Source organism: Ornithorhynchus anatinus, chromosome 5 (assembly GCF_004115215.2).
Source record: "Ornithorhynchus anatinus isolate Pmale09 chromosome 5, mOrnAna1.pri.v4, whole genome shotgun sequence".
Lineage (NCBI taxonomy): Eukaryota > Metazoa > Chordata > Mammalia > Monotremata > Ornithorhynchidae > Ornithorhynchus > Ornithorhynchus anatinus.
In genome coordinates this window covers 47,567,003-47,594,752 of record NC_041732.1, presented here as the reverse complement: position 1 = coordinate 47,594,752, position 27,750 = coordinate 47,567,003, and the positions used below count along the sequence as shown (strand labels likewise).

At 45.8% G+C, this 27,750-nt stretch overlaps 1 protein-coding gene across 6 annotated transcripts in view; it reads right to left on the bottom strand.

Annotated features, from left to right (window-relative positions):
- Positions 1–27,750, bottom strand: part of GRAMD2A (GRAM domain containing 2A) — a 156,656-nt gene that overhangs the window by 21,435 nt on the left and 107,471 nt on the right. For all 6 annotated transcript variants that reach the window (XM_029065572.2, XM_029065577.2, XM_039912027.1 and 3 more), the window contains exons 2-9: positions 17,527–17,634; positions 16,969–17,088; positions 15,873–15,927; positions 14,922–14,994; positions 12,653–12,756; positions 11,076–11,174; positions 9,986–10,057; positions 6,326–6,388 (exon numbers count right to left, since the gene is read on the bottom strand). In XM_029065572.2, coding sequence (XP_028921405.1) covers positions 6,326–6,388; positions 9,986–10,057; positions 11,076–11,174; positions 12,653–12,756; positions 14,922–14,994; positions 15,873–15,927; positions 16,969–17,088; positions 17,527–17,634 — 694 coding nt within the window. The remainder of the gene's footprint in view (positions 1–6,325; positions 6,389–9,985; positions 10,058–11,075; positions 11,175–12,652; positions 12,757–14,921; positions 14,995–15,872; positions 15,928–16,968; positions 17,089–17,526; positions 17,635–27,750) is intronic.

Here is a 27,750-nt window from a genome sequence, read left to right as displayed (position 1 = left end):
AGGTCAACTGAGGGGAGTGGACAGAAAGGTAGGACAACTAGGTTAGTCCTGAGGCTGAAGCGATCAAGGTGGGAGAGTTTTTAGGAAAGAAGGATGTCAAAAGTAACAAAGTTCAAGGAGAATTAAGGCAAAGAAAAGGATTATTAATTGCCATTAGGAGGCCAGTGGAAATCTTGGTGAACAGATTAGAGTCAAGATGGAAGGGAAGAAGTGGAGGTCCTGGCTGTAAACAATCCATTTGAGGAGTTTACACAAGAAAGGATGAGGAGAGATGGGATAGTTTAAGAGTCCACTGGGGTCAAGCGATGTTTTTTCAGGTCTGGGAAGAATTCTGCATATTTGAAGAGAGAGAAGAAAAGATGAGAAGCAGTGTGGCCTAGTGGATATAGAACAGGGCCTGGGAATGGGAAGGGCCGGGATCTAATCCTGCCTCCGCCACTTGTCTGTTGGTGCCCTTGGGCAAGTCACTTCACTTCTCTGTGCCTCAGTTCCCTCATCTGCAAAATAGGGATTCAATATCTGTTCTCCCTCCTACTTACACTGTGAACCCCATTTGGAATCTGATTATCTTGTATCTACCATAGCGCTTAATATAGTGCTTGTTATAAGTGCTTAAAAAATACCACAGTCATTACTATTATTCTCTTTTGTGATGTTTAATACCCTAAATGGAGTCAGAAAGGAGCACCTGAAAACATGTCCTGGACTTGGAGAAGTTTAGGATGGTTTTTTTCTTTCTTTTTTAAACTAAAGCAAAGGAGTCGCTCGAATCGAAAAACAAAGAGGGAAAGAAACATTTAAGTGATTCAAACATCTTTTTCCTCCCACCTGCCTGCATTTCTAGGCATAAAAATATCCCATTTCCACCTGCCAGAAAGCTTGCTGTTTGCTTTTGGAGAAGTTGACAGGATCTGGCATTTCTACTCTGAAGTCAGAAGTAGATGCAGCTTTTCCAAGCTTTTCATCTCAATTAACACCAGTCTGCCATCCACTCGCCACGGACTGCAAAGGGGAGACCCAGGCCAGGACACTTCAACCTGCTCCCTCAGATCACGGGGGTGATGGGAGGGGGTAGAGAAGAAATGAAGGAATTTCATTTGCAGTTTACTTTACAGGCAGTTCCTCAGACTCATGACATAAGTGGTGGCTTAAAACTCCATCTTTAGCTGGAATGTTAAAAGTCAGAACCAATTTTCTCCCAGGAAAAATGTTCTCTAAAGTAGTAGAGGCATTTATGGAGAGCTCACTGGGTACTTGTCACCTGGGAAAATACAAGTCCCGCCTACTTACAGTGTGTGCCCTGTATGAGATGGACTCTGTCCAACCTGATGAACTTGTATCTTCCGCAGGGCTTAGAATAGTGCTTGACACATAGCAAGCGCTTAACAAATACCATAAAAAAAAAATCCACGAGCCTCGTGTTCCACCCCTGTAAGGAGTACGCGCTTCCTCATACTCTATTTCTACCAAAATAAATGAAGATTATGACCTCACTCAGCATGGCCTAGTGGATAGAGCATAGGCCTGGGAGTCAGAAGAAACAGATTTATAATCTCAGGTTTGCCACTTGTCTGCTGTGAGACTTGGGCAAGTCACTTTACTTCTCTGTGCCCCAGTTACCTCACCTGGAAAATGGGGATTGAGACTGTGAGCCCCACAGTGGAACAGGGACTGCACCCAACCCGATTCACTTGTATCTACCCCACTGCTTAGTACAGTGCTTCGCACATAGTAACCACTTAAATACCATTATTATTTTCTAGACTGTGAGCCCGTTCTGGGCAGGGACTGTCTCTGTGCTGAATTGTACTTCCCAAGCGCTTGGTACAGTGCTCTGCACACAGTAAGCGCTCAATAAATACGATTCAGTGAATGAACCCTCTTCACTGACACGGCCTTGTACTCTCTGCTCCTCCCCAGTCACCTTTAAACTGTTTACCTGCTCCTACCCCAGTTGTGGTATTTAACCCAGTGGTGTAAAAGCAGAGTGGGCTAGTGGATTGAGCAAAGCCCTGGGAGTCAGAAGGATCTTGGTTCTAATCCCAGCACCGCACTTGTCTGTTTGACCTTGGGAAAGTCACCTAACCTCTCTATGCCTAGCTCCCTCAGCTGTAAAATGGGATTAAGACTGTGACCCCACTATGGGACAGGGACTGTATCCAACACGACCATCTTGTATTGACCCCAGTGCTGAGAACAGTGCCTGGCACATAGTAAGTACTTGACAAATATAATTATTTTACCACCATTCTTTCCCATTTTCCCTCTGTTCCCATGCATCAGTTTTTACCCCCCTGTCTGTCTATAACTCCAGAGTTAGTCTCAAAGAGGAGGCTAGTGTTATGAAGCTGAAACTGATGGGGTGTAAAAAACTGACCCAGAGTATAAATTAAGAAGTGTTGCCAGTTGCTCTTTACTAGAAACAATTTACATTGAACCCTACCTATAATGTTCAAATAAGTGACTAAAGGAAGCTTCACCTAAACATTTGAATATTTCTATATGCAAGCTGGAAATCACACCCACTGAATATGCCATAAAGAATGCCCAACAGTCATTTGATTCACAATGGTTTCAGTCATAGCTAACTCTATTTAGATATCAAAAACCTCTCATATTATGTTGTGGTTTTCTGCCTAATCCCGATCCTGTCACTGGGAAATAATTTCATTGAAAGCTGCTGATGCATAACCATGATATTACCATTCAAAACCCTCACCAACCTAAATACATTTCCTAGGCTTGTAAATGGTCTCCTAGACAATCTAGCCCTGGGCAATAGCCCAACTTCCTGGCTTTTAATCCTGGCCAATTCCACAGGAAAATTAAAAAAAAAAAATTGAGGCAAATGTCTTCATTTCTCTGGGACTCAGTATGTCCATTTGCAAAATGGGGAATAATAAGCAGCTGGCCTAGTGGATAAAGCACAGGCCTGTGAGCCAGAGGACTCAGTTCTAATCCCAACTGCCACTTGCCTGCTGTGTGACCTTGAGGAAGTCACTTAAGTTCTCTGTGCATCTGTTTCCTCAACTGCAACATGGAGATTTAATACCTGTTCTCCCTCCTAGTTAGACTGTGAGCCCCTTGTGAGGTAGGGACTGCATTCAGCCTGATTAACCTGTATCTAAACCAGTGCTCAGAAGAGTGATTGACAACTAGTAAGCACTTGATAAATACCATAAATAATAATAATAACGGTATTTGTTAAGCGAAAAATGGGAATCATACTCCATCACTGATTTACCATTCTAAGAGGGTTGTAGAAATTAAACATGGTGGGAATTGCCTTAGAGCTACTAAGAAATTTTAGGACACTGCTACCCTACTCTGTCTTCTGCAGTACCAAGTCTTAATAAAAATTACAGAATGTATGCAATGGTTCAAATACAGTCCTGCATGGGTCAGATCAATTGATTTGATGGTAAGCCCCTTGAAGCCAGGGAATGGATGTTCTACCTTTGATGTATTCTCCCAGCTGCTGAGTTAATACAGTGCTCTGCATTCATTAGAGGTTCAATACACATCATCAGTTGGCCTGCAGACCTCAGCACAGTCACAGAAAAGAAGCCTGGCTTGGGGTAGGGTGGCCATTTTCCCATTACCTATTTCGGATCTCCCTGGGATTTTGGTTGACAGGTCTAGGAGGGTAATGACATACCTTGTCACGTGCCCCAAAATGTCTACGTTCTCCCACTGGGGCCACCCATCAGCACTCATAGCATGCAGAAACAACAGTGACTGCATGGCATATTCATTCATTCTCCCTCTCTCACCCCTCTCCTATCCCCACGTTGATTCTCTGTGTTGGCTTGGGCCAGGCTGGTTCCCAAACTTGTGGCTCATGCAGGGCTTAGGCATTTTGCACTCAGAAGAAGGACCCAGTTGTTGAAGTACAAGTTCTTGGGGGTTCATTTGTTGGAATTTAAACAGTTGGGATCAGAAGTTTTCAATCAATTTCCCATAACAGGCTGGTGGGTGAAATAAGACATTCCCAGGCCAACTGTTTTCATTTCCACTTGAATTATGTATCTAGCCAATTTTGGTCCGACTCCAAAAATTCAAGAACCGGTCAGCTCCAGATTACCTCAGAAATTTCATTCATCCTCTAAAGCCTGAGACTCTTGTGACCCAAAACAAAGTGGCTCCCCTCGAAGCAGCTGCCCTTTTCCACACTAGAAAGTTCCTTCCATCTCTGCTACCTCACTCAGCCTTCTCTCGGTCGGTTCCCTCATCCCATCATCTGGCAGCAGTGACTGATGAGGCCCAGGAGGAGGAGGGGAAAAGTGCCGCTCGGCTCAGTTCAGGATGGAAACAGGCCAGAGGATGGACGATGGCCTCCATGTGCTCTTCAGCACTGCACTGGGATCTCTCTGCAGTCTGGTTAACCTCTCCATCCAAACTGCTACCGTATTAATCCAAGCACTCTTCCCACTCCAGTCTGTACCTCACTCTACTGCCCAGATCATTTTTCTAAAAACATAACATTCAGCCCCTAACTCCCCATTCCTCAAAAAACCTTCAGTGGTTGCCCATCCACTTCCATGAACAGAAACTCCTTAAGATTAGCTTTAAGGCAATCAATCTGCTCTCCCCCTTCCTACCTTACCTTGCTGATCTCATACTACAACCTAATCTGTAGAGCTTGCTCCTCTAATGTAAACCTACTCACTGTACCTTAATCACATCTGTCGTACTGCCAACCCTTGCCCACGTTCTCCTTCTTGACTGGACTCCCACCCTCTTCATATCTAAAAGGCTCTCCCCACCTTCAAAGCCTTAGTAAAAAAAATCACAGCTCCTCCAAGAAATTGATCCCCTAGACATGTCAACCCTAAGCCCTTTCTCCTATTCATCCTCCCTTCTTCATTGCCTCTGCATTTGGATCTGAACCCCTTAAGCACTTGATATTCACTCCACCCTCAGCTCTTACGTATTCTTCTACTCTGACATTTCCCTTATCTGTAATTTATTTTAATATCTGCCTCCCCTTCTAGATTCTAAGTTTCTTATGGGTAAGGATGGTGTCTACCAACTCTTTTCCACTGTACTCCCCCAAATACTTAGAACAGTGCTCTGCACACAGTGTTCGACTCTTTCGTACTACACTCTCCCAGGTACTTAGAGAAGCAGCTTGGCTCAGTGGAGTCAGAGGTCGTGGGTTCTAATCCCGGCTCTGACACTTGCCAGCTGTGTGACTTTGGGCAAGTTACTTAACTTCTCTGTGCCTCAGTTACCTCATCTGTAAAATGGGGATTAAAACTGTGAGCCCCGCCTGGGACAACCTGATCACCTTGTATCCCCCAGCGCTTAGAACAGTGCTTTGTACATAGTAAGCGCTTAACAAATACCACCATTTATTTTTTTATTTTACTTAGGTCTGAAAACAGTATTCAAAAAAGATAGAATTCACTGATGGAATGTCACCTGGATTTATGGCCTCCTTCCAAAACCCATTGGAAAGCAGCCAAAAATGGGTCTGATGGCTTTGTGCAGCAGCTGAAAGCCACTGCAGAGCACTCCACCACTGTGTGCCTGCCTTAAAAAATGGTTTTCATTTGTGGTTCAGCTGTAATGCCACTAAATTTCCTCTGACATTAATTTTTAGGGGTTTTAATCATGGTAAGATCTCTAAGATCTCAGCTCAACATAGCTGCACCCTTACTGTGGTCTATCACTTGGGAACTCAAGCCCAGCATTCAATTAATCAATCATTGGTCTTCCAAGAGGTCTTTCACTTGGGAACTCAAGCCCAGAATTCAATTAATCAATCATTGGTCTTCCAAGAGGCCTTCCCTGACAAAAACCCTCCTTTCCTCTTCTCCCACTCCCTTCTATGTCACTCTGATTTGCTCCCTTTATTCAAGCCCACACTCCAGCCGCATAGCACTAATGTAGATGTCTGTAATTTATTTATATTAATGTCTGCCTCCCCATCTAGACTGTAAGCTTGTTGTGGGCAGGGAATGTGTTTATTGATGTATTATACTCTCCTGAGCATGCACTACAGTGCTCTGCACACAGTAAAGAATATGATTGAATGAGTGAATGGTATTTACTGAGTGCTTACTTTGTTACAGAGCACTGCACTAAGCGCTTGGGAGAGTACAGTACAAGAGAGTTGGGCGACAGGTGCCCTGCCCGCAACAAGTTCACATGTCCACTGGGGTTGCCTTGGGATTTGCAGCTCTGAGGCTTCCGGGAATGTATCCGTTTAGTCTTTCTTGCCCCTGGGAACACTTCAACCCAGTTTCTCCCAGCCCAAATTCATCGTCCCATGTGACTCTTCAAAGGTCAGTAACCCTTTGTTCCCAAACACACATCTTACCAGGGACTCGGAGTCAGGTTCATCTGGATATTCTTTTACACTCAAACTCTTCTTACTGGAAGCCTAAAGGGTATAAAGAAGAGAGGTGTTATCTTGTCATCCAGAGTCAGTCAATCAGTAAATTGTATTGAGTGCTTACTGTGTGCACTGTACTAAGCGCTTGGGGGACTACAATATAACAGACATTCCCTGACCACAGTGAGCTTACAGTCTAGAGGACTAGCAGGCAGAACACACCTGGACTTTCTGTTATCCTGGAAACCCAAGGCATCCCCCAGCCAAAGGCATTTCTTTTGAGAACCCTCAGTATGGCTTTCAGTGACAGACTGTTGGATGCTGAAGGTTTGAATGAAGCTGGAGTTGGGAAGCAAAACACAATGGGGGGGGGGGGGGGGGGGGATAAACACCATCTCTGCTAAGAAATATGCTTGGGGGAAAATAAGGGTGCAGCCATGGCATAGGAGACTAAGAAGCAGGGGGAGCAAGAGGGGGAAAATGAGAGGACAGAGGAAAACAAGTACCCTTAAGAAGAAAAGGAAAGGGTTTGAATTAAGTTCAAATTTTAAACTGCCCGATATATTTGCTTCTTTCCTCATTCTCAGTTTGCACCACCTCTAAAGGGGCGGGGGGGGGGGGGGGGGGGGGGGGGGGGCAGGAAAAAAATCGAAGTTTTTTCCTCAGTCTTCAGATATAATCATTTAAATCTCATTGACATCTTTGGCTCCAAAATTCAAATATAGTGGAAATCTATTATAATGAAGGTCTTCAGGAGGCTGTGGTGTAGTGAAATGTTATGGCACGCTAGAGTTCATAATTTTAGGAAGTTGTATTCATTCATTCAATAGTATTTATTGAGTGCTTACTATGTGCAGAGCACTGTGCTAAGCGCTTGGAATGTACAAATTGGTAACAGATAGAGACAGTCCCTGCCCTTTGATGGGCTTACAGTCTAATCGGGGGAGACAGACAAGAACAATGGCAATAAATAGAATGGAGGGAAAGAGCATCTCATTAAAACAATCTTGTATCTTCATGCCTCATATGTAATCTTATATCTTCATGACTCATATGTAACTGGTACCTGGGATCGATACTGTGCTCCAGTCATTTTGGCTGTAAATGGTTTCTGAATGTAAATTCTTCCATATTGCACCCACGGCCCCAGCAGCCTGGGCTTTGGAAAGAGCACAGGGCTGGAAGTCAGAGTACCTGGATTCTAATCCCAGCTCTGCCAATTGTCTGCTGTGTGAGAGCTTGGGCAGGTCACTTCTCTGTGCCTCATTCTCATCTGAAAAATGGGCATTCAACACCTGTTCTCTCTCCAGCTTAGAGATTGTGAGCTCCCTATGGGACAGGAACCGTGTCTGATCTAATTAACGTGTATCTATCCCAGTGCTTGAAACAGTGCTTGGCAATCAATCCCTCAATCAGTGGTATTTACTGAGTGCTTACTGTGTGCAGAGTACTGTACTAAACGCTTAGGAGGGCACAACATAACAGACATATATTGCCCATAATGAACTTACAGTCACATAATAAGCGCTTAACAAATACCACTAAATTTTAAAAGAGTGACCGAGAGTGACCATGCATATCACTAGCATGAGAATCGATTCCTTTGCACAGGTTTTCGATCCCAAAGTCCCAGTCTCTGTGACTATACCAAGGCTCATCTGTCACTACGAGAGTCCACCGTAACAGTATCTTGAACTGTGGGCTGAGGAGTCACTTTGAAACAACAGGTTTCCAATAAACCTGACAATACAGCCAGCAGCGCAGACCCCTTTTTCCCCAGGGATTCCAGCAAGAAGATATCTGGGATGTGGCAGGAGAGAGCAGGAGATCCCCGTCCCCTAGTCAGCCACAGAAAAACCCGACTGAGCCTTGCTGCAGGGTCTGTTTCGGATCATGTATTTGATACCCGGGAATAGGAGCCTCTCTGTTGCACGGTTTATAAGTTTATGAATTACACATGACGTTCTGACATTTCTTTCCTAGCTGAACCTTAATTTCCCAGCAACTCTTACCAGAGAGGAATTTTTTAAAAATAGCTCCAACTGCCAGTGAGTAAAGAAGTCCCCTATGCCTCTACTTTCCACCTGAACAAGAGGCCTCTGTTGGCCCACCCCAGCCGAACCGCCTGTGAACAAGACACCCTTGACTGTGTGGTTCCCGGTCAGGAACACTTTGGACCGCGGGAGCGGCTTGGTATGCTCCCGTCTGGCACAGGGTTTCCACCAAGATCTGCCAAAGGAACACCCACATACACACCCCATTGAAAATAGCTGATGGCAGAATGAAGCAGTTCCATGCTTGGCTATAGGACCCAGACTTTAGTGGAAAGGATCCAAACTCAGGAAACCTACTGTAGGCTTTTGCAAGAGCTCTGAATGACTATCCTTAACTCCTGCACATCCAGCAGTCCCCTGCACTCCTTCTCCAAGTATGAAGGTATGGTGTATGTGTGGCTACGTCTGCCTGCCGGCCAGTAATAAAAACAATAATATTGATAATATTTAAGCACTCGCTTTAGGGCTTACCTATGAATCTATGCCTTGTTGTGGCAGGAGAGTTTTCATTTGCTGATGAAGCTTAGAGCTGTGCCATATAGGGCTACCCATAATGGAAAGGTTTAAGCCAAAGCGTCAGAGTTGATTCATTTAGGCTGGGCAGCAGCGGCATGGGAAAGAGTCAAAGGCGTATGATCAAGTGATCAAAATGGCAGACACTCAAGTTTTTACTGTACAAAAGGCAATGGTAAACCACTTCCATATCTTTACCAAGAAAACTCTAAGGATACACATTCCAGAATGACTTTATGACAGAAGTTGGGATATTCTGAAGAGAGTGTGCACCTGGAGTTGCTATGGGTCAGAAAAAACTCAACAGCATTTGAGGAAGATAGGACACACACTGTACTAACACCGGGGTAGATACGAGAGACTCATGTTGGACACATTCCCTGACCCACACAGGTGACCTGCCCAAGGTCACACAGAAGATGTGCTGGAACCAGGATCAGAACCCATGACCTTCTGACTCCCAGCCCCATGCTCTATCCACTACACCATGCTAATCCCCATTTTACAGATGAGGAAATTGAGGCATAGAGAAATTAAGTTATTTAAGTGATTTGCCCAAGGTCATGCAGCAGACAAGAAGACAGAACCCAAGAGGACAGACTAGCCAGAACAATGTGGAGTTGTGGATAGACCATCTGACCTGCTGCCAGGGACAATGCCCTCCAACTAAAGCTTTGATTGGATGGCTTCTCAACGTACAAGATACTGTCATAGGCACACTGTTCCTTGAGGACAGACCACATGCCCCTAGGTATCTTGAACAACTGTTCTTTCCCTGTACTTGATGATTGGCTCTAAAAACCTAGAGAGAAAGGTCGAAAAGTTGGGAAGTAAATCCCAATTTGGATCAAGGAATCTGATGGTGCATCGTGTTTTAAGATCCTTCAGAGCTTTGTTCTAAGAAAGGGGATGCAAGCACTAGGGATCATTCTCCTTTCCCATGAGCAAACAGTAAGGAAAGGCTTTGGTTGAATGCATGGGGGCCTACGGACAAAACTCAGCCCCCAACAACACCCTGTCATGGAACACACCATTTTCAGGAGGGTTGGTGCTAAGTGAAACCAGTGGAGAACAGTACCTGGAGGTGCGTGCAGACTCTCCTCAGCGTATCGTACACGCTGTCCCGGGAAATCAGTGACACGAAGATGTACTGAAAGTTGGAAGAGAAACAGGAGACACAACAGTCACTCAAACAGATGGCAACTCCATTTTGGGGGCTTTTTTGAGGCTGACCACGAGTCCCGGTTTAGTAGGGTCAATTCTGGGTTTTATAGGCTTTCTGATAGCCTAGATTGCCAGAGAAAGTGTTTCTGAATGTCCTGGATCTGTGAGAAGTCACACGTCCAACTCCTTGGAGTAATCCGAAATGGTGCAAACTGAACCTCCTTTCTCCTTCCCATTTTCTTCAATTTATGGAGGCCCGCTCTCTTGAAACTGTACTCCTCCACTCTCTCCCCAGAAGCCCTACTTGATCCTGGTTTGCACTGTTAGCCTATTTTTGATGGATAGTCCTCCCATTCAAATGGGCCCAGTTAGACCAAACCCCTCACTAAGCTTTGCCTGCCAATTTGAAGAGTTGACTTTCTGCCACACATGTTGCACCACTCTGAATTCCCAGCGACAGCACAACAGGGATAGGGATGATATCGTTCCCCAACAATAATTTAGTTCTGAAAAAATGCCCCCATTCGCCCAGAAATGACACAGATCAGCAAAATAGATGGATCTTCCGGGCACAGAGAGTTAAGCAAAGGCAAATACTAAAATGCAAATACCCTGATTAAAGAATTACCGGAATATAAAATAATCAACTACAGACACAATAAAAGTCTCCAGGTAGTTTTTTTTCTGAATTGAGACCATCTTATCACAATTCCCTGGTGTCTTAACATGTTTCACTTCTGTATTGGGAATGACCCCAAACTGCCTAGATGAAAACTCATTTCACTTCGCTATACTGCTCGGTTTCATTATTAATCTTCTAGGTAGAACTACCGTTTCATCACCACGATTAAGTAATTCTTATGAGAAGAGATAAAGTCATGCTGACTCTCCCTCTTTGATGATTACCTTTGAGGCCCAGGTGTTCTCACCCCATCTCTCCAAGATACGTTAACTGAAAGAAAAATGTGGAGTTGAGTGCCTGCTACATCACAGGGGATATTTACCTTCCGGCTTGTGTTGGTGGTGATGGCCAACCCGTTGGGAAGGAGTCGAGCCATCTTGTGCTTCTTTATCATCTGGACAGAAATCACTGGGATAACAACCTGAATGGAATAAAAGCATATCCACCAGATGGGTCAGCCCAAACAGTGCATCCTTGGCCTCCTAGCTCCCTGAGTGGACAGGCATTCCTGTTGCTCTCTCCGCTTTGTGCCCTCATGGAGCCACCCATCCGCGCCCCCCCCTCCTCCCCCCAGCCAACCTCACCTGTGCCAAAGAGAAGGACCCAACCAGCAGCACGCACCATCCTACCACAAATTTAAGAGCACAGAAAGCACTGTAGCTGTAACAGTGATTGTGGCTGAGCTTGGCAGAATCAGAAATGCTGCTTCTCTAGCCACAGTACCCTATAACCTGAGAAGCAGCATGGTTGAATGGATAGAGGAAGGGCCTGAGAGTCAGAAGGTCATGGATTCTAATTCCACCTCCGCCACTTGGTTATGAGATCTTGGACAAGTCACTTCACTTCTCTGTGCCTCAGTTACCTCATCTGTACGATAGGGATTAATACTGCAAGTCCTCTGTGGGACAGGGACTGTGTCCAACACACTGCTTAGCATGCAGTAAGCGCTTAAATACCATTATTATTACTGCTCCCACTGTACATACCACTGTACTTGTCTGTTATGTTTCACTACTTTTACTGTCTTATCTTTCCTTGTGTGTCCGTCACCAGTCCCCACCTTATTTCCTAGACTGTGGGCCAGGGACAGCTTCAAATTCTCACCCATGTATCTTTCCCCTATGCTTACTACATTAAGTGCTTCCTATAGCACTATGAGTACTCCCCGGTAAGAGCCAGCAGTGCGACTGGCCTCTAACAGCACGGCAGTGGGAGCTCTATACTTCTGCCTGTTTCCAGGGAGGATTTGGGGTTAATTGCCCAAGACATCTGTCTCAGCTGCCCCTCCCCCGTCATAAGAATAAAAACTATAAATCTGAATCTATATCCATCTACAGGGTGAACACCTTCAGTGACAATAGAGTACATCTGAGGAAAATGCCAGAGTCACTTTTAAAGGACTCTTTGTGGCCTCCGCCTTTACTCTTTCCTGTCCAAAGGGACAGGTTGACTGCATTCGCTTTTAAACATGTCAATGCGCATAGTGGAGAAAACCCAAAATTACTAAGAATTAGAGACAAAATGGGCCACCATACAGTGAGGCTCCCTTCCCCAATCCTCTTTCTCCCCCGCCAACTAGATGCAGGCACACTGAAGCTCAGTTGTTAAGACACTCTGTACTTTCATTTTAAATTTCTTTCGCCGAGAACTTGGTTGAAGCAGAAAATGAGGCAAGAGTCACTTCTCAAAGACAAGGAACTCTTTCTATGAGCTGAGTTGCCCTCAAATTGCAGTATTTACAGTACAATAAAACCAAACCACAGGCTGCCCGGCGCAGACGGGAAGCTGCTGATTAATTCTGCAGGGACAGGGTTGTGGTAAGTGGCCGCAATTAATTTTTCAAGCTGAAGGTGTCCAGTGTAGCCCAAGGAAAGGACAAACAGACTGACAGTGCCCTACCTTTATGTCTTTCCCAAAGAGGTTGGCATGGAAGCAGAGCCAATTGGAGGAGATGTAGAGCCGCCCTTGAATGAGGATATCTTTCTGAAGCGCACAGGAGCACACTGTGATGAACACAGACAAGAAGGACCCAGCTTTAATGGAAAGGCGGGCCCTCCACATCTTGGAGTTGGCCCCTACTGATCACCAAGTCTTCCCCAATTAATCCCAACAGCTCAAATTATAGCAACCCAATAATCATCCCTGGCACGTGGGGGGTTGGAGGAGGAGGGTGTGTGTGTGTGTGTGTGCGCGCATACACACGCACACACATCCTCCACACTTGTCTATTGTACACTGTAATTCAATTACTTATTCAGACTTCACTATTTTCCTCTCTCTCCCCCATTAGAATATAAGGTTCTTGTGGGCAAGGAATGTGTCTTATGCTTCTGTTGTACAACCTCAAGGACTGAATACAGCCCATAACCACCCAGTGGATGCTAGATGCTAGATAAATACATTATTATTTTGGCCAAAGACCCCCAGACTTTTACTTTTTGCCCAGCAGGCTGTTAACCATCTTTAAGAAGCTAGCTAGGGACTCTAGCCAACATTCTCTCCGCCACGTTCTAGACTGCCGACAAGATGTCGACTAAGTCCTGCATGACATGTGCTTTTCTTCTCCTCCTCCCTCCTCCTGCTCCAGTAGGGAAAACCTCCAAGGGTCCAGACCACTTCTAGCCAGTTCACCTACACCAGATGGCTACCCATTTAGGGGGAAATCAACTGCTTTCTGGACCCTCTCTCTGTCTCCTTCCTCTCCATGTTCCTCTCTTAAATCTCGCTGGGTAAACATGTCTCCTTCCTCCCCACTTTCCTCTCTTAAAACCTCCATGGGCTAATAAGGATCCTTTAAAAGGAATCAGAACTCAGAAAAACAATATCCCTTGGATCCCTGAAAAGTTTCAAGGAACCACTAGATCCTGAGGCCCATCAGGTCAGCAAACCCACTGAATGGGAGGTTCCATCTCCCTGACCAATTCTCCGAGTCACCAGCCAAATAAATATCAGAGTGAAGCCTCAGTGTTGGCTAATCTGCCAATTTCATACCTTTCATCATTCCTCAGTTTACACTTCTCTTAGCTCCCTAACATCTTTCCAGACCTCTATTCCTACAGTCTTCTTCCCATCCTGTACACATTCCTAGAGACTACCCAGGTCCCCAGATATTCCTCCACTCACCAAGCCCCACCAGCAAACTTGCCTGCTTCCATATCTTTGAAGACTGCTTATAGCCCTCCTCCAAAAGACCAAAACTCCTCGCCTCTTTCTCTTCTCTGCTGCCTGTCTTGTTCATCCTATTCAACTCTCTCTAACTTTCCTTAAATTCCTTTTAACCCTTTCCTGACATTTTTCTCCCCCAAAACCTCAACCATCTCATTTCTACTCCTTCCTTAATTAGCCTCTGCACCCCCAACTCTTCTCTTCCTGTACTCCAACTTTCCTACGGCTTTCCATAGTACCCTGCATCCTCCATCTCCCTTCACTTATTTTCTGAAGTATCCCTTCAACAGCCTCTCCATTATTCCAAGCCTCCCAGAATACAAGCAGCTAGCTGCCTGGCCAGGAAAGAAATAGCCTATCATTTATAAGCTTGGATGGAAATAAAGCTTTGCCATTTCCACTGAGGGGATAGCCATGATCTCCATCCTTGGCCCTTTCCTCAAAAGAAAATTGTATTTTTACATGACCCCATGCTATCCCTTCTGCCTGGCACTCCCTCCTCTCTTCACATGCCTGTCCCATCTTCAAAGCTCTTTGGACATCATGTCTCTCTCAGGAGGTCTTGTAACCCCCAGCAAAGTGCCACTTCAATAATACTTCTACATAACCTCACACATACCCCGCCACCCCCACAAACAGCACTTATGAACATATTTTTTTACTTATAAAGATTACTTATAATAGAACATAATTTATTTTAGTATTGATCTCCCACACTAGATTATAAGATTCTTGAGGGCAGGGATCTGTGTACTAATTCTATTGTACTTTTCACAGTAGGCTCTCAACTGCTGAGAAGCTACATGTCCTAGCGGATAGATCATGGGCCTGGGTTCTAATCTCAGCTCTGCCACTTGTCTGCTGGGTGACCCTGGATAAGTCACTTCACTTCTCTGTGCCTCGGTTCTCTCATCTCTGTACAGTGCCTGGAACATAGTAAGGGGTTAACAAATACCACCAAAAATAAATAAATTAATACTTTGGATTGATACACTGAACTTACCTTTCAAAACGGTTTCATCTAAGGGGACATCCTTGAACAGCTTGTGATACTGATTGTTATATTTATTTGGGATCTGTAAAGAAGAAAATGTAGTGAGGATGAGAAGGAGCTTCCTATTCAGATGAGATTGTGGTTCAAATCATGAAGGAGATAGCACCATCCATGGGCAGAGCTACTATACAGTCGCACTCCACAGGCTGTTTCATTTATCTTCAAAATGTGGGTTGGCGGGTGGAGAAAGGATAGTTTTAAGAAATGTGGGGCTTCATTAAAACTCTTTCACATTGATTCAGGAGATAAGAGGATTCTGAAAGATGATCCCTAGGCTAGAAGTCAGGAATTCACCTGTTTTCTAACTGATTAATCTCAGGGTTCAACTGAGGATTAAGTAATCCACTGAAAGTTCTAAGCATTTTCAAAACCCTCTGAAAAACATTTACCTGGTTCTATCTGAGAGAATTTCAAACATCCCTAGTCCTTGAGTTGGAGATTTACTGGGGATAAACTGTGCTCTTGGAGGCCCTCTTATTTGAACTGCAAGCAGAAGAGACAAAGAAGGAAAACTCTGGTCTAGTAGAAAGAACACAGGCCAGGGAGTCAGAAGACCTGTATTCTAATCCTGACCAGCACTTGTTTGCTGTGTGATCTTGGGCAAGTCACAACTTCTCTATGCCTCAACTTTCTCATCTGAAAAGTGTGGATTAAATACCTGTCTTTCCAGCCCCTTGGTCTGTAAGACCCACACAGGGCAGAGACTTACTTGATTATCTTCTATTTACCCCAGTGCTTAGTTCAGAGCTTAGTGCTTGGCACATAGTAAGCATTTACTACAATTATTATTATTATTAATAATAATATCTGCAATAGTAATGATAATAATAATAATAATAAAGGAAGAGCAGTGAACATAAACGGTGCACACAAGTACCTAAAATTTGCCACCTGACTTACCCCTTCTCTGTTGCACTTCTTTTCTTCATCCTTTGAGATCTCTGGCTGATTCACACTGCAAGGAAGAAAATCTATTCAAGGGAAAGAGAATCCACTTCTCTCACTCTCCATCCTCATCCCCAGGAAACGGTTCAGCCTAGGCAACTCTGCCCTGCCTAGACTTAATAGATCCTTGTCTGAATCATAAAAGAAAGCTTCTCCTGGGGAATTAGGTCTCCATTTTAAAGCTTTCACCCCCAGGAGAGAAGGCTCTTGGCTTAGTGGAAAGAGCATAGGCTTGGGAGTCAGAAGTTGTGGGTTCTAATCGCCGCTCCACCACTTGTCTGCTGTGTGACCTTGGGCAAACCACTTAACTTCTCTTTGCCTCAGTTACCTCACCTATAAAATAGGGATTAAGACTGAGCTCCACGTGGGACAACCTGATTACCTTGTATTTACCCCAGTGCTTAGAACAGTGCTTGGCACTTAATAAGCACTTTAGAAATACCATAATTATCATTATTACAAGGCAGGTAACTTCATTTATAGAACCAGGGCCTCTGTTTGCTAACATACTTTTGGGGCTAGGTGAAAGAGCAAAACTTTTTAAGCTCCAACATGACTGTCTTCCTGCTCTAGCTGGGAGGCCGGAAGCAAGAAACATGGTCTTCTAGAATGACCCCGAGCAAGTCTGACTAGTGAATTCCACACAAATCACCTCTGAAGAAATTTCCCAGGACATGAAGAGAAACCCAAATTTCCCCAGTTCTCTAGCCAGCATGTCCACGAGATAGGCAGTAGTTGAGGTCAACACAAAACCTCAGTTTGAAGTAGCATGTCTAAAGGACAGAGCACAGGCCTGAAAGTCAGAAGGACTTGGGTTCTAATCCGAGCTCCGCCACTTGTTTGCTATGTTATCTTGGGCAAGTCACTTTACTTCTCTGTGCCAGTTACCTCATCTGTAAAATGGGAATTAAGACTGTGTCCCTTTGTGGGACAGGGACTGTGTCCAATCCAATTAACTAGTATCTACCCCAGTACAGTGCCCAGCACATAGTAAGCACTTAATACTTTGCAAAAAAAAAAAAAAAAGGGCAGTCAGACACGACAGACTTACGGTTCCAGTTCTTGCCCGCGTGGAAATGGTGGTGAGGGAGCGGGGGATCGGTGGAGCTCTGCAAAGGCCATCATCCAGTCGGTGGACTGATCGCCTCCCGCACCAGCATCAAACAATGTTCTGGGCAAAGTGAAAGTAACTCAGCCCCTGAGGCCAATTGAGGCTTAGAAGAGGGAGGGTGGTGAAATGCCAACCTTTGCCCTCCCTGGGAGAGGGCAGGCATAAGTGTGACACTGGGCTGGAAGTGGGTAGAGCAGGGAAGCATGGGGTAAGGTGGGTAACAGGAGAAGGATCGAGAAACAACATGGAAGGCAAGGCTACCTGCTTCTCTTAAGAGTCAAGAGGTTTAGGGTTTGGGGTTTGTCAAATTTCTGAATTCCTCAGGAAAATGAGGCAAGTGACAGGGAGGGAGCTGGGGTTCTGCACACCCCCAAAGCACTCCTACCCCACTGCACCCTTCTGTGACCTACTCCTGACGCCAAACTACCAAGGATCAAGCAAGGTGGGATCTAAGTGGGGAGAGGGGTCAGGGGGCTAGCAGGAGGGCCGGATTCTCACCTCTCATCCAGAGTCTCCAAGTTCCTTTCCTTGGGGGAGGCTTCGGGTTTCTCCTGGCTAGGTGTGGAACTCTTCAGCGAAGCTGCTTTCTCGTGCATTTGCTTGGAGCTGCAAGCAGATCCATGAAAAACATCAGGCAAAGGAAGATCCTAAGGTCCCAAGGGCTAGGGAAGGGATCTAGGGGTCACCGTTCCCCACCTGCAAACAGGACTGCCATCAAAACCAAGTTTTCAGTGTGGTGCCTCGCTGAAAGCTCATCTGCCCCCCTCTCCTCCCCCTTCCCACAGCATGTATGTAAATATCTCTTTACATATGTCCCAACTCTCTTGTATTGTACTGTCCCAAGCACTTAGGATGGTGCTCTGCACACAATAAGTGCGCGATAATAATGATTATGGTACTTGTTAAGCACTATGTACCAAGCACTGTTCTAAGTGCTCGGGCAGATACAAGTAAATCAGGTTGGACACAGTCCCTGTCCCACACAGGCTCACAGTCTTCATCCCCCTTTCACAGATGAGGTAACTGAAGCTCAGAGAAGTGAAAAGACTTGCCCAAGGTCACACAGCAATCAACAGAGCCAGGATTAGAACCCAGGTCCTTCCGACCCCCAGGCATGTGCTTAATCCACTAAGCCATGCTGCTTCTCCCTTTAACATCCTACACCCCCAACTCCCTGGGTTGCTTGTGGGGTGGGAAGGAATTGAGCTCTCTAGAGTGGGTGTGCATCAATGGTTCCTTGTGGGGGAAAAAAGACCTGCTCCCACCCGACAGGTCCGGGAGCGGGAAAGAGCAGGGCTTGGGCCCCGGCAGCAAAAACAGAGCCTGAGGCCTGGAGCAACTGTCACCATTTGCCAGACCTTCTATGGACAGCCCTGCTCGGCGGCTTTTCCTTGCCACGGCGGCATGGGTGGTCCACTCCGCCAACTCTGTTTTGCTCTTTCTCTCTCTGCTCGGGAACCCCTGAATGCTAATCAGATTTTGTTGGCAGCAAGACTGCTGTGGCCTCCTTCCAAAAAACCCCCAAACTAGATAGATGAGAAAAAGGTCTGTTTCCAAAATCAAACCCCTCTGGGTGCCCTACTGCTGCCCACTTTCATGGAAACGCTGTGATTTCTCAGCGTCTTCTGCCTCCTCGTTGGTAAGGGGCGGGGGGGGGGGGGGGAGCGGTGTTTGACACAGAAGGCTTCTAACCAATCAAGGGTATTTATTGAGAACTTACTGTGTTCAGCACTGAACTAAGTGGTTGAAAGAGCACAACAGAGTTAGTAGCTACATTCTCTGCCCACCAGGAGTTTACAGTCTAGAGGGAGAGTTCTGCATGATAGGTCTGAAACGAGTAATTTCATTTTGTTCATCCAAAGCTGAGATTTTAAAGTAATGCTTCAAAGACTTCAAATCAACTGCTAAAATTCCAGAGATGGGAGCTTAAGCAGCATTTAACAGATGCTTGCGTCACCTCAATTGCTTTGTTAGTAACTGGTTACTCTACTTTTGACTTCTCTTATTTCTCCAACTGTCAACATTCATCCCCAAGGCCCCCTCGGTTCTGATTATTTCTTCCTCCATTTCCACTGCCCCCTGAGGGCTAAAAATGGTGCCAAGAGGCCAGGGGGCAGAGGGATGGATACATTTTTTTCCCTGCTCAGAGCTGGGGGTAGGTGAAGGGAACGGACAGAGCTGAATAGTACCAGAGCTGTTCTAAAAAAAAAAAAAAAGGGGGGGGGCGGAGGGGGGAGAGCACAGAATATCCTAGAGTGTGTCCCTTCTTTTCCCATGCCCTCATCATTTTTTTATGGTATTTTTTAAATGCTTACTATTTGCCAGGTACTGTATTACATGCTGGGGTAGAATCAAACATCAGGTAGGACGCAGTCTATGACTCCTTTGGGGCTCACAGTCCTAATCCCCATTTTACAGATGAGGTAACTGAGGCACAGAAAAGTGACTTGCTCAAGGCCACATGGCTGACAAGTGGCAGAGCTGGAATTAGAACCCAAATCCTTCTGAGCCTGTGCTCCATCCACTAAGCCAAACTGCTTCAACAGCTTCCAACCCGGTGCTGGGATGGGGCTACAGACTGGAGTAATGGAAAGTGCACGGGCCTGAGAGTCAGAGGGACCTGGGTTCTAATCCCAGTTTCGCCACACAAGCCACTTCACTTCTCTGTGCTTCAGTTACCTCATCTATAAAAGGGGGATGGAGAATGTGAGCGGTGTGTGGGACAGGGACTGTTTCCAACCCGATTTACTTGTATTCACCCCAGAGCTCAATTCAGTGCCTAGCACATAGTAAGTGCTTAACAAACACCATATTTTTTAAGAAGCAGCATGGCGTAGTAGAGCACGGGCCTGGGAGTCAGAAGGTCATGGGTTCTAATCCCAGCTCTGCCACTTGTCTGCTGTGTGACCTTGGGCAAGTCACTTCACTTCTCTGTGCTTCAGTGACTTCATCTCTAAAATGGTGATTGAGACTGTGAGCCCCATGGGGGAGAGAGACTGTGACCAACCTGATTTGTTTGTATCCCTCCCCGCCCCCCCCCCAGCCGATGCTTAGGACAGTGTCTTGCACACAGTAAGTGCTTAACAAGTAACACTATTATTATTCCACTGATACCCAAAGAAGTGCTCATTCCTCTTTAGAACTAATTCCAGAAATGGGGGCCCCTCTCCTCCCGCTCCTTCTTTTGCTAAACTACCTAAATGTTGCAGAGGGCAAGGGCTGCCCATGAAAGAGGAGGAGAGTGGGTATAGGCAGGAGAGCAAGGCAGGCAGGAGAAAGTGTAAACTAGCCAATCCTTCTCTATTCAGCAATTCTTTCCTCAGTTCAATTCCCCTTTTCCAGGGGAACAACAGAGCCCCATAACTGGGCAACAGTCAAATTACCAGAATGGCCACTCCCAAGAAATTGGATATTTCTGCGAAATGGAAACGACGCTTGAGCAAATGTGTAATTACAGGAAGACTATAGAGATGGTACACAGTGGAAGGCTGCCAATCAACACCTGGTTTATCAACTGTGAGTGTTCACAGAGCACTGTTGTGTAATGAAGGCAAACTACTGTACTGTTCTGCGCAAAGAGGCAGAGGTGTGGTTTTCATGTGCAAGGCCACGGAGGTTATAAACTGCTCTTTACTCAGTTTTCTCAAGGTTGAAACTGAAGCCTTAGGATGGTTTCTATGTTGCACAAAAGGCAGTTGCCAAGACTGTATTTCAACACGGGTGTCCAAGAGGAGTGATTGGGAAGGTTAAAGGGTCAGAGCAGTAGAGCCAAGAAGCACCTATTTCCTGCAGACAGAGTGCCAAGTCGAGGACCAGAGACAAATGCATCTGGCCTCTGTAGGGACAGAAGAGGAGCTCTTTCTCAATTGTTATACCATCTTACCCTCACAGCATATCTACTCCGAAACTGTTTTCAACCTGCTCTCCCATTTTTATCAGCAGAGCATCCTCAGAGATGATTACCTTCATTTTACAGAAATTTCTCAGCTCCTTACTGTGGATTTTTTTTAAATAACTCGATCCTATCTTACCTTGCTGATTTCTTACTACAAACCAGCTTGCACATTTCACTCCTCCACCCCAACTTGCTTGTTGTCCCTTGATCTCGCTCATCACCACTGACCCCTTGCCCACGCCCCATCTTATTCAATAGTATTTATTGAGCGCTTACTATGTGCAGAGCACTGTACTAAGTGCTTGGAATGAACAAGTCGGCAACAGATAGAGACAGTCCCTGCCATTTGACGGGCTTACAGTCTAATCGGGGGAGACGGACAGACAAGAACAATAGCAATAAATTAGAGTCAAGGACTGAAATGTACTCCCCTCTTCACATCCAACAGTCCATCACTCTCCCCACCTTGGAAACCTTATTAAAATCACATCTCCTCCAAGAGTTCCTCCCAGCTAAGCCTTCATTTACCCAACTCCCACTCCCTTCTGTGGTTCTGTACCCTTTAAAGCCCTTTTAAAATCTTCCCTCAGCACCCATGTACATATCAATAATTGATTATAACATTTGTCTCCCCACTCCAGACTGCAAGCTCTTGATGGGCAGGGAATGTGACTACCAACTCTACAGTACTGTACTCACCAAGCACATTAGAGTGCTCTGTGCACAGAAACCACTCAGTAAATACCAATGATTGATGGGTGGGGAATCTGAAGGGGTCTGTGTCCAGAGTCTACAAAACTGGACACAAAGTAGCTAGTGGTGGGCAGGGAATAGGTCTATTATTATTAATTATAATAATGATAATTATGGTTCTTGTTAAGCACTTACTATATGCCACTCTGGAGTAGATACAACTTAATCAGGTTGGACACAGTCTCTGTCTTATATGGGGCTCACACTCTTAATCCCCATTTCACAGATGAGGTAACTGAGGGACAGAGAAGAGAAGTGACTTACCCAAGGTCAAACAGCAGGAAAGTGGCAGAGCCAGGATTAGAATGGGGAGGCGCATGGCAACAGACCCACTTGGGCTGTGCATTGTTATACTGTATTCATTCAATTGTATTTATTGAGTGCTATGTGCAGAGTACTGTAGTAAGCGCTTGGAATGTACAATTCGGCAACAGATAGAGACAACCCCTGCCAAATAACAGGCTCACAGTCTAAATGGGGGAGACAGCAAAGCAAAACATAACAAAACAAGTATTCTGTACTGTCCCAAGCACTCAAGACAGGGATGTGCACAGAGTAAATGCTCAATAAATACAACTGAATTAAAAAACAGCAGAGAAGCTGCTGAGAAGATAGCAAAGGACTAGTCCCTCACTCTGTTGGTGTGGGAAATGGCAGGGCTCTTTGGACCCTCTATCTCCCTTTGGATTGGAATCTCTGATCTGGGCTTCATGGCAATTGCCAGGGTGAATGTCCAGGAATAAGCTTGTATTTGTCTTCTGGCCTTCGGGGTGACAACCAAAGAGAGGAGTGTCTAGAGAGAAACCAAACTCCTGCACCATCCTTTCTTCTACCATTTCCCAGGAGAAGCCCCACTCTCCAGCAGAGTTGGCCACTTTTTGCAGCTGTTGCTGGGGTGGGAGGGATGGTTTGGGAGCATGGCCGGGAGGCTCATAGAAAAGTGAGACTCATAGAAAAGTCAATTGCTTTCTAACAAGTCTGTGACTCATTTCCAGAGTTGGGCTCCCCCTCTCTTCCCCTCCCCTCCTGCCCCCGGGGAAGCAGTGTGGCTTAGTCGTGGGTTCTAATCCCTCCTCTGCCACTTCTCAGCTGTGTGAATTTGGGCAAGTCATTTAACTTCTCTGTGCCTCAGTTACCTCATTTGTAAAATGGGGATTAAGACTGGGAGCCCCATGTGGGACAACCTGAACCTTCTATCTACCCCAGCGCTTAGAAAAGTGCTTGGCACATAGTAAGCACTTAATAAATACCATTATTATTATTACTATTCCAGTAGCTCTGATATCTGGCTGCATTCAAGAGCCCTCCAGAAAATGGCTCTTTACCTGCTTTCCCACCTCTCCTTAAGGAATTGAATTTGTCCTCAGGATAGCAATGGAATGAGTGGGTCCCTCAATCCACCCCAATCACCTGGACCCCAACCAAGATTCATGGAAGAGGATGGCAGTGGGCTTGGGTAGGGGCTATCATTTGTTACCAAAAATTGAAATTTCAATTCCCGTTTCCTCATTCCAGCACGTACACGAAAGGAACACCCCTTTCCCCTCCTCTTACCTAATTGTCCCACCCCAATCCTCGCCAACCAAAACTTCTAAAATACAATTTAAGCCTGCTTCCTCCTCTCTTTTGCTTCTCAGCAGAACTAGAAGGCAGATTTTAACTTAGAGGGAAGTCACTAAGCTTCTCCCCAGCCTTCTTGCCTTCAGGCTGAATTATCCCAATTCTTTCAACATTTTTTCCCACAGGACTTTTGTCTAGACTGTAAACTTGTTGCAGGCAGGGAGAGTGACTACCAACTTCACTGTATTTTCTCAAGCACTTAATACAATGGCCTTCAAACAGTAAGCACTGTGTAAATACCACTGATTGATTATTTCTGGATCTCTCCCTGGTTCAAGCTTTCATCAGATCAGCCTCCTCACTGATTTAAGACAGACCTCTGCCTACTTCAGTCTAAGTCCGTGTTACCTCCTCTCCTCCTGAAACTTGAGCCCCACGTGGGACAACCTGATTCCCCGTGTCTACCCCAGCGCTTAGAACAGTGCTCGGCACATAGTAAGCGCTTAACAAATACCAACATTATTATTATTATGTTTCCCCACTTTTCAAAAAAATACCCACTGGCTATCCATCACCCTGCACATCATGTTGAAATGCTCATCCCTGGTTTCTAGGGTGTCCACAGGCTCTCCCCAACTTCCACATCGACTCTCTTCACCTGCCACTCTCCACCTCAAGCTCTTCAATCCTTCCAAACCAAACTACTTGCTGGACCTTATTCTCATCTCTCCTGCTTCTGGTTGCTCCTGCTGCCCCCCCACCCCAAATTCACCACACCCTAACCTTCACCATCTTCAAATCTCTTCTACTTTCTCCAGGAAATCTTCTCTGATTAATTCCTAACATCTCAACTCGTGTCCACTCAACAGCCAGAACTTAGAGACATCCTCAGCACTAGTATATTCAATTATTCAGTCTGCTCTAATGATGATAATAGTGACAATGATGGTAATACTAATATGTTAAAACATTTACTATGTGCCCAGCATCATACTAAGCGCTGGGGTAGATTTAAGATAATCAGGTCAAACCCAGTCCCTGTCCTTCATCAGTCTTATTTATTTAGTTCTTATTGTATGCAGAGCACTATATTGAAAACTTGGGAGAATACAACAATAAAACAGACATTTCCTGTGCAAAATGAGCTTACATTCTACAGACATTAATATAAACTACTGATATGTACATAAGTGCTGTGGAACTGGGGGATGGGGAGGTGAATAATTGTACTTTCCAAGTGCTTAGTACAGTGCTCTGCTCAGTAAGTGCTTAATAAATGCGACTGAATGATTGAATGAATGAAAGGGAAGAAATCATCAGAGTGACACAGAAGGGGAGGGAAAAGAGGAAATGAGGGCTTAGTCAGTGAAGATCTCTTGGAGGGGAGGTGCTTTAAGTAGGGTTTTGAAGGTGGGGCGAGTAATTGTCTGGTGGATATGAAAAGTGAGGATGTTCCAGGCCAGTGACAGGATTTGGGGAGGTCAGCAGCAAAATAGACGAGACTGAGGCACAGAAAGCAGGTTGCCATTAGAGGAGCAAAGTGTGTGGGCTGGGTGGCAGAACTAAAGTAGCGAGGAGAGGCCGGAGGGGGCAAGGTGACTGAGTGCTTCAAAACCGACAAGAGGTGGTTGGGCAACCACTGAAGGTTCTTGAGGAGTGGACTCAATGTTGTGGTAGAAAAATGATCCCGGCAGCAGAGTGAAGTATGGACTGGAGCGGGGATAGACAGGAAGGAGGGAGGTCACCAAGGATGCTGATAGGATAATCAAGGCCACATAAGACAAAGGCATGGATTGACATGGTAGCAGTTTGGATGGAGAGGAAAGGGCAGATTTCAGTAATGTTGTACAGGCTGAACCAACAGACTTTGATGACAGATTGAATATGTGGGTTGAATGCGAGAAAGAAGTCAAGCATAACGCCAAGGTTATGAGCTTGTGAGGCAGGAAGGATGGTGGTGCTGTCTACAGTGATGGGAAAGTCAGGGGAAGGAAAGGGTTTGGGTGGGAAGAAAAGGAAGTCTGTTTTGGGCATATTAAGTTTGAGGAGACAGCAAGGTATCTAAGTACAGATGTCTTGAATGCAGGAGGAAAGGTGAGACTGCGGAGAGGGAGGGAGAGAGATCATGAGTGGAGATGCAGATTTGGAAATCAGCTGCAGAGAGGTGGTAGTTGAAGCCATGTGAGAGAATGAGTTGTCCAAAGGAGTGGGTGCAGATGGAGCCACAACTGAACCCTGAAGGACACCCAGTTAGGGGGTGTGAGGCAGAGGAGGAGCCCACAGCAGAGATTGAGAATTAGCAGTCAGTGAGATAGGAAGAGAACTAGGAGAGAACAGTGTCAGTGAAGCTGAGGTCGGATAACGTTTTCAGGAGTAGGGGGTGGTCAACAGTGTCTAAGGCAGCTGAGAGGTCAAAGAGGATTAGGATGGAGTAGAGGCCAATGGATTTGGCAAGAAGATCATTGGGGACCTTTGAGAGGGTAGTTTCTGTGGAGTGAAGGGGATGGAAGCCAGATTGGAGGAAGTCTAGGGGAGAATTGGAGGAGAGGAACTTGAAACAGCGGGTGTAGACAATTCGCTCAGGGAGTTTGGAAAGGAATAGTAGGAGGGAGATGGGGCGATAACTGGAGGGAGTGGTGGGCTCAAGGGAGGGTTTGTATTTTTTAGGATAGGGGAGACGTGAGCATGTTTGAAAGCAGTGGGGAAGAAGCCACTGGAAAGTGAACAGTTGACAATGGTGGTCAGGAAGGGAAGAAGGGAGGGGACAACTGTTTTGATCAAGCTCACAGTCTAATTAAGAGGGAGAATAGATATTTAATCCCTATTTTAGAGATGAGGAAACAGACACAGAAAGCTAAATGATTTACACAGCAGGCAAGAGGCAGAGTTGGAATTAGAACCCAGGTCCTCTTACTCCCAGATTGCTCCCATTCTCTTTCCACTAGGCCACGCAATTTCTCATCCTGACATTTACCCTGTTACTTATTTTACACTTCTTCCTCCTACTCCCACTATTGCTGAATAATTTGCATCTGCCTGTATCCCTCATTACACTGTAAATTCCTCAAGGGCGGGAAACATGATTTTTGCTTAATTGACCTCTACTGTCACGTTGTTCCACTCTGTCCAGTTTTAATCCTGTGGTTTAATGTGATATTCACCTACCCCCAAGCCCAAAACACTTGTGTCTACATATTTAAATTATATATTATAAATTACATATTCATATTAACATCCATCTCCCCCTCTAATTGATAAATTCATTATGGGCAGGGGACGTGGTTGCTAATTCTATTGTATCCCGAGTGCTCAGTAGTGTGCTCTACACATAGTACGTGCTCAATATTTACCATTTTTTTAAATGGTATCTGTGAAGCTCTTACAATGTGCCATGCACTGTTCTAAGCGCTGGGACAGAGACAAGCTTATCAAGTTGGACTAAGTCCCTGTCCCTCAGGGGGCTCACAGTCTTAATCCCCACTTTACAGACAGGGCAGGGGGACTGAGGCACAGAGAAGTGAAGTGATTTTCCCAAGGTTACCCAGCAGACAATTGGCAGATCTGCACTGGATATTCACCCCACCCTCAGCCCCACAGCACTTGGGTCCATATCTGTAATTTATTTTCATGTCTGCCTCCTGCCCTAGACTGTAAGCTTGATATGGGCAGGGAACATACCTCCCGACGTTCTCCCAAGTACTTCGTAGAGTGCTCGGTAAGTGCTCAATAAATGCCAATGATGGATTGATTAGAGTGTAATCAAGAACATCTCCTCCTCTGTTCTCTCTCCTTCCCTCCAGGCTCCTATCTCCTCCTGCCTTCAGGACATCTCCACCTGGATGTCCGCCCACCACCTAAAACTCAACATGTCCAAGACTGAGCTCCCTATCTTCCCTCCCAAGCCCTGTCCTCTCCCTGACTTTCCCATCACTGTGGACGGCACTACCATCCCTCCCCTCTCAGGAGCCCACAACTTTAGCATCATCCTTGACTCTGCTCTCTCATTCGTCCCACACATCCAATCCGTCACCAACACCTGCCGGTCTCACCTTCACATCGCCAAGATCCGCCCTTTCCTCTCCATCCAAACTGCTACCTCGGTAGAATTTCTCATCATATCCCAAGTGGATGACTGCATCAGCCTCCTTTCTAATCTTCCATCCTCCTGTCTCTCCCCGCTTCAGTCTATACTTCACTCCGCTGCCTGGATTATCTTTCTACAGAAACACTCTGGGCATGTCACCGCCGCCCCCCGAAAAAAACCTCCCATGGTTGCCTATCAACCTTCACATGAAGCAAAGACTCCTCACTCGGCTTCAAAGCTCTCCATCCCCTTGCCCCCTCCTACCTCACCTCCCTTCTCTCCTTCTGCAGCTCAGCCCACACACTGCGCTCCTCTGCCGCCGCTCACCACCCCACTGTGCCTCATTCTTGCCATCCCACCGCTGACCCCTGTGGTCAGACCTCTGGTCTGGAACGCCCTTCCTCCTCACCTCCACCAAACTCGCTGGGAT